At 34.3% G+C, this 6910-nt stretch overlaps 1 protein-coding gene across 2 annotated transcripts in view; it reads left to right on the top strand.

Annotated features, from left to right (window-relative positions):
• Positions 1 to 951: 951 nt before the first annotated feature.
• HAUS3 (HAUS augmin-like complex, subunit 3) overlaps positions 952 to 6910 on the top strand; it is a 17040-nt gene continuing 11081 nt past the window's right edge. Inside the window, exons 1-3 of one of the 2 annotated variants that reach the window (XM_008567802.1) lie at positions 952 to 1915; positions 3095 to 3366; positions 5192 to 5420. In XM_008567802.1, coding sequence (XP_008566024.1) covers positions 1007 to 1915; positions 3095 to 3366; positions 5192 to 5420 — 1410 coding nt within the window. In that variant the 5' untranslated portion in view covers positions 952 to 1006. Of the gene's footprint in view, positions 1916 to 2926; positions 3367 to 5191; positions 5421 to 6910 lie in introns of both variants that reach the window. The other variant, XM_008567801.1, reaches the window with a different exon arrangement.

Below are 6910 nucleotides of genomic sequence, written 5' to 3'. Positions count from 1 at the left end.
CGGGGGTGTTGGTGGCAGGGGGCGGGGGCGGCCGGCGGCGCGGAGCCGGGTGGGGGCGGACCGGAGCTCCGCAGGGCCAGTCACCCATCTGGGGTTTGTGCAGCCAGTTTTAACCGGGATTCGGCGGCTTTTGTGAATGTGTTTTATTAATGTATGTACGTGTCATATAACGTATGTATGGTCACACAAGCCAGGGATTTTGCCGCTAGTTTGTCAGGTGCGTCGTGACTTCATGGTCATTAATCCGTAGGACTTGTCATTGTCACTGTCGTTGGTTTGGCTGATTCGTTACTGATTATTCAGTGGTGGGTTTGTTGAACATAACAAATGAAAATAACGAAAATGACAAAATATTTGTACTTGACCTGAAGCCTGCTTTTCTCTGCACTAGGTTGGTCTTATTTGGAGATCGATGCTTGCCTGCTTGGTGATTGCTAATTGTCACTGAGGTAAATATTTAGTTGATTATTCCTCAAGCAAAATTGCCGTATTTATTTCTATTTTATTATGTAGGAAGGGAAGGGAAAAAGAGGCTGCTTAGCCACTTGGTGGCTTGGATTTGTTTGGATTCATTTACTTTGAATTAAAAACTGAACTGTTCTATAAAATGTAATGTAGTTTAACTCATTTTATCTTTGGAAAAAGTAAGACTTTTCTTGTTAATTGGTTTTCATTGCTGTTGTAGTTTTCTAAGAAATACCCTATGCTTATGTTTCTCTTTATCTTTGTCATACGTTGCAGCTACAACTACCTTTCAGTTAGCTGGCTCCTAAATATCATGTGATATTTATACCTTTCTTTTAAAAATACAATCACCTTATTTCTGGTCTAATATTTGTTTTCTTCCCCCCCTAGGAGGAATCATTATAGATTCTAAAAATATTTTTTTTCTCTTCTCTGTGGACTTAACATAAAAATTAATTTTGTTTCTGTTTGGATTTATTTTCTGAAAGTCAGCACCATAAACCCATATCAGTCAGATACAAAAAATTGGGGTAGTTAAGCCATGAGTTGTGGAAACGAGTTCGTGGAAACATTAAAAAAAATTGGTTATCCCAAAGCTGATATTCTTAATGGAGAAGATTTTGACTGGTTGTTTGAGGCCACTGAAGATGAATCATTTTTGAAGTGGTTTTGTGGGAATGTGAATGAACAGAACGTATTGTCCGAAAAAGAATTGGAAGCTTTTAGCATCCTTCAAAACTCAGGCAAGCCCATCCTAGAAGGAGCAGCATTGGACGAAGCTCTTAAAACCTGTAAAACTTCTGATTTGACTACACCTAGACTGGATGACAAAGAGCTAGAGAAATTGGAGGATGAAGTTCAAACTCTGCAGAAATTAAAGAACCTAAAAATTCAGCGACGTAATAAATGCCAGTTGATGGCTTCAGTAACTAGTCACAAATCTCTGAGATTAAATGCTAAAGAAGAAGAAGCCACTAAAAAGCTGAAGCAGAGTCAAGGAATTCTGAATGTTGTGAATACTAAGATCAATAATGAACTTCAGGCTCTTACTGATGGAATTACGAAATTGATGATGTTCTTCAAACATTCTAATTTAGGTCAAGGGACAAATCCACTGGTATTTTTATCTCATTTTTCCTTGGAAAAATATCTAAGCCAGGAAGAGCAAAGCACAGCAGCATTAACCTTATATACCAAAAAACAGTTCTTTCAAGGTATACATGAAGTAGTAGAAAGTTCAAATGAAGAAAATTTTCAGCTTTTAGATATTCAAACACCATCTATTTGTGATAATCAAGAAATCTTTGAGGAGAGACAACTGGAAATGGCTAGGCTGCAGCTAGCATATATTTGTGCTCAACACCAGTTAATTCATTTGAAAGCAAGTAATTTGAGCTTGAAATCAAGTGTAAAATGGGCAGAGGAGAATCTTCACAGCCTAACCAGCAAGGTAAACATAAGAAATGAGACTGTGTTCATATTGTAATTGTTAGGAATGGAGGGTATAATATCGTTACTGAAGTACTTTATTTAGAAAGAGGGATCTAATAAGAAGTTACAATTTTTTATTATATTTGTTCAGTGCTTATTTGTGATATGTGTGAGTGTTTTATAAACTAGGACCATATTAATGGGAGGTCAGAAGTAGTAATTATAACCCCAGCCACATTACTTTGTTTATTTTAAACAAAAGTGCTTTATTTTGTTTTCAGAATTTGAAATTTGTGTTAATTCAGATACCGATTGAACTGAAATGTCCTTTTTATGACCTATGGGTAGAAAGATTAATTGCTTTATTGTGAGTATTCTACCTCCTTTGCTCTGACCAGAGTGTGATGCTAATGAAGTCAAAGGTCCAGGTTCAGTGGACTGAAACCCTGAGTCCTTGTTGAGAACATATAGATGTATAGCACATACCCATCTGCACTCTTGGAAACCTTGCTTTCTTGGTAATGTAACCACTAGATATTTGAGTAAAAATGTAACTTTTCTGAATCTGAATAGCAGCACCAAGTTAGTTACTATAACTGACACAAAACTTTGGAATAATATAGGAAGTCCTGTAATTCTGAAGTGCTAAACTCGACTGACTGACAAAGAGAATACCTACTGAGAGAATTTTAATTTTTAAGAAAAACTTAAATAGCATACATTTGCATACAGTGAGTAGTGTGCTTATAATGATTTTGATTGAGTAAAACAAGCACGACAAGACCTCTATTTTGGTAGCCATTACTGTATATGTATACTAGTAATAGTATTAAAATTTAGTAATTCATACTGGCTTTAACCCTTGACTTAGTCTACATTTTTTCTTTTTAAACTGTAATTTTGGCTTATGCTAATATTAAATTAGTTTTTATTCTTTGAGCATATTATGCGAGTACCTAAAATGAAAATAATTTTAAAACTTTTAAATTTAAACCTACAGTTTGAAATGTAATTGCTTTCCTTTGTGTAGGCTGTTGGCAAAGAAAATTTGGATGCTAAAATTTCTAGCTTGAACAGTGAGATTCTGAAACTTGAAGAACAAATCATTCATATAAAAGACAAAAGTTTGCCTGCTGTGGTAAGAGAGAATGCCCAATTATTGAATATGCCAGTTGTAAAGGGAGATTTTGATTTGCAGATTGCTAAACAAGATTATTATACAGCAAGACAAGAGTTAGTATTAAATCACTTGATAAAGCAAAAGGCGTCATTTGAACTTCTACAGTTATCATATGAAATTGAATTGAGAAAGCATTGGGATGTATATCGTCAGCTTGAAAATTTGGTTCAAGAACTTGGTCAAAGGAACAAGATGCTCTACCAGAGATTGGAAATGTTAACAGATCCGTCAGTCTCTAAGCAGATAAATCCAAGGAATACCATTGATACCAAGGACCATTCTACTCATAGGTATGTGTGCTCTATTGTTTCTTTAGTAATTTTTTTCCTTTTATTTTTGTAAAATACTAGGGAGAGTTTGAAAAATTGTGGAAGTTTGAATTCTTTGCACTCCATTTTTGGCCTTTCTGTTCTCTTCTACATTTCTTTATGTGCCTCTTTTTCCTTTTTAATTTTTTTTTTTTTTTTTTTTTTTAAAAGATGACCGGTAAGGGGATCTTAACCCTTGACTTGGTGTTGTCAGCACCACGCTCACCCAGTGAGCAACCGGCCATCCCTATATGGGATCCGAACCTGTGGCCTTGGTGTTATCAGCACCGCACTCTCCCGAGTGAGCCACAGGCTGGCCCCCCTTTTTGATTTTTTGCTCTCTCTCCGATTCATGTTAGATCTGAAAGTGGCTACTTTAGAGCTGAGGTGGATGGTTTGGAGGAATGAATATAAACAAGGTTTATTCCCTTTAGGCACCGTTATTTAGGTACCTTATTTTAGAATTGGGGCAGGAAATTTGAATACAGCTTGTTGTATAGGAGGTACTGCTTGGCAGGAGATTGTGTGCCTTTAGATAAGGTGGTGGTAGAGAGGGGAGAAGACTTCATTTCTTTGTCTGGATAGGTAAATCATTAAGAATGAATGTTAACTCCCAAACTTTTTCTGGATATCTAAGCAATTGACGGTATGGGGATACTACAACTGGACGGCTAAAGTAGTCTAAGACATCAAAACTCTGGATCGTACTCCTCATTTTCCTCCAGGACTAAAGCAAAATTATCTAATCCTTTTGTTATCTTATTTATAAAATGAGGGACTTGGACAGGGCTCCCTCATCACACAATTTCAAGGGGTGCCATTGACATGATCTGTGAATGGTGCCCCCTGGAATTGTGTAGTTACATCCCACAGGACCACAATTGGCAGCCCTGGGCATAAACCAGTTTTAAGGGTATGTTAACAACTTTTTTTTTTTTTAAAACATTATATATATATATATATATATATATACAAATTGTAACATATATATAACATATAACATATATATGTGTGTTTTTTGGTTTTTTTTAAGGAAAGAGAGCAGATCCTTTTTGTTAAATAAGTGTGGAAAGTGCTGCCTCAGATTTTTTCTTTTGCCCTATAGAATGATGGATTTTTCTGCTTTTAGTGTTTGGAGTGTTAAAGTGGTCTAATGGCTCATCAAGATTGTAATTTGCCAACCAGATAGGGACAAGACTGGAGTAGCAAAAGTTTACTATTATTTATAGCTATTTATGTAGTTCTTTATTATTTTTTGGCATTTTACATGTTTCACTTTCAGGTTTTCTCTTTTAATCCTGACAGAATCCTGTAAAATAGGTAGGTATTAAGATGGGGAAATTAAGTCTCATGGATTTGCCCTAGGTCTCACATAACAGAGAACTCAGACCTAGGTCTTCTGTTTCAAGCTCATTGTTGTTTCTACTTCATGATAGTCATGTTCTGTGAAAGAAACCTTTTCTTGGGAAGTATCTCTGAAGTACCACTTTGTTTGAAGTAGATTAATGGCAGTTAAAGTCCAGAAGATTTTATGTCTAAAACTTGAAAGATGTGGAAACTGGAGAATCAGATGCAGTAGTTCGAATATATGAGTATATTCCTTATGCAGTAGTTAGAATATATATTTCTGTACTGACACAGTATTGTAGTTGGAATGGTTTCAGTTGCTTGATTTTAGCAGCACACAAAGTGCTTTTTTTAAGTTGTTACTTAGCTATCCTCACAAATGCCCCAGTACTAACTTCTAACTTTGAAAACTGTACTGACTTGAAAATTTTTCCGTGTAATTTTTATTTTTACATTTTAGACTTTATCAACTTCTAGAGGGAGAGAATAAGAAAAAAGAATTGTTTATAACCCATGAAAACCTACAGAAAATGGCTGAGAAATTGAAACAGGATGTTTCCTTAGTACAAGATCAATTGGGAAAGTCTGCTCAAGAACATTCTTTCTTTCTGTCCAAACTGAATAATGATGTGGACATGCTTTGTGATGCTTTGTATCAAGGAGGGAATCAGCTTTTGCTTAGTGATCAGGTAGGTGTTTGCCATAGTAATTAAAAATGCCTTAGAAAATAATGTTCATTGTAAAAGATATTAAAGAAAATGTTAAAATGAGGAAAATATTACCCCAATGCCATTGCCCTTCTAAAAAATTTACTTTTTATATCTCCTAGTTTTCGATCATATAAATAAATTTTTCCAATAGTTTTGATCAGTGTGTGCAGAATTTTAAAAATTTATAAAACTTTTCAGACACACAAAAGGATATGTAATGTATATGCTTAAATATTGAAAAAATAATAAAACCACATATTTATTCACTCAGCAAATAGAGGATTGCCCTTATGTCTTTAAAATCCTCTGTGTACACTTACTGGTTACATGTACTTCCTAATAGAATTCTCCTCCCTTCTTCAAAGAGTAACTAATATGCTTAATTTTGTTTATGATTTGCTTGCTTTTATTTATAGTTTCATTACATGTATATATTCCTAGACTGTGTATTTAGTTTTTGTATGTTTTTTAACTTTATATACGTGGTATTATACTGTATGTATTCAGTAATTTGCTTCTTTTTTAACATGTTTTTGATACCCATCTATACTGATATATGTAAAGCTATTTTGATTCATAGTTTTCTCTTATATACTTTGTATTCCATTATATGAAATTTTACAATTTAATTATCTGTTCTATTGACAGACATTTGGTTATTTCCAGTTTTTGCTACTATAGATCATATTCCTGTGGATAGTCTTCTAGCTTGTCTCAGAGTTGCACATTTTTTTTTTTTTTTTTTTTTTTCTTGAATGGGGGAGTTTAATCCATTCACATTTAGAGTATGCAAAATCTTCAACAAAATATTAGCTAACAATCAGAATACAGCAACACATTTAAAAAATTATACATCATGATCAAGTGGGATTCATCTCAGTGATGCAAGGTTGGTTCAAAATAAGAAAGTCAATAAATGTGATACATCACATTAACAAACTCAAGGACAAACACCATATGATTGTCTCAATAAATGCTGAAAAAGCATTTGACAAAATTCAACATCATTTCATGATAAAGACTCTCAACAAATTAGGTATAGAAGGAAAGTATCTCAACATGACAAAAGCTATCTATGACAAGCCCACCACCAGTATCATTCCAAATGAGGAAAAACTGAGGCCTTTTCCCTTAAGAACAGGAACAAGACAAGTATGCACACTCTCACCATTTCTATTTATCATAGTACTGGTGGTACTAGCCAGAGCATCAGGCAAGAGAAAGAAATAAAGAACATTCAGATTTGAAAAGATGAAGTCGATCTTTTCCTATTTGCAGGTGACGTGATGCTATATATAGAAAAACCTAAAGACTCAATCAAAAACTGCTAGAGCTGGTTAATAATTTCAGTAATGTTGGAGGATACAAAGTAAATTTCCAAAAATCAGTTGCATTTATATACTCAAATAATGAACTAACAGAAAGAGAAATAAAGAAAGTAAGCCCATTTACAATAGTAACAACAACAA

This window comes from Galeopterus variegatus, unplaced genomic scaffold (genome assembly GCF_000696425.1).
Source record: "Galeopterus variegatus unplaced genomic scaffold, G_variegatus-3.0.2 Scaffold347, whole genome shotgun sequence".
Lineage (NCBI taxonomy): Eukaryota > Metazoa > Chordata > Mammalia > Dermoptera > Cynocephalidae > Galeopterus > Galeopterus variegatus.
This window is presented reverse-complemented; position numbering and strand designations above follow the sequence as displayed.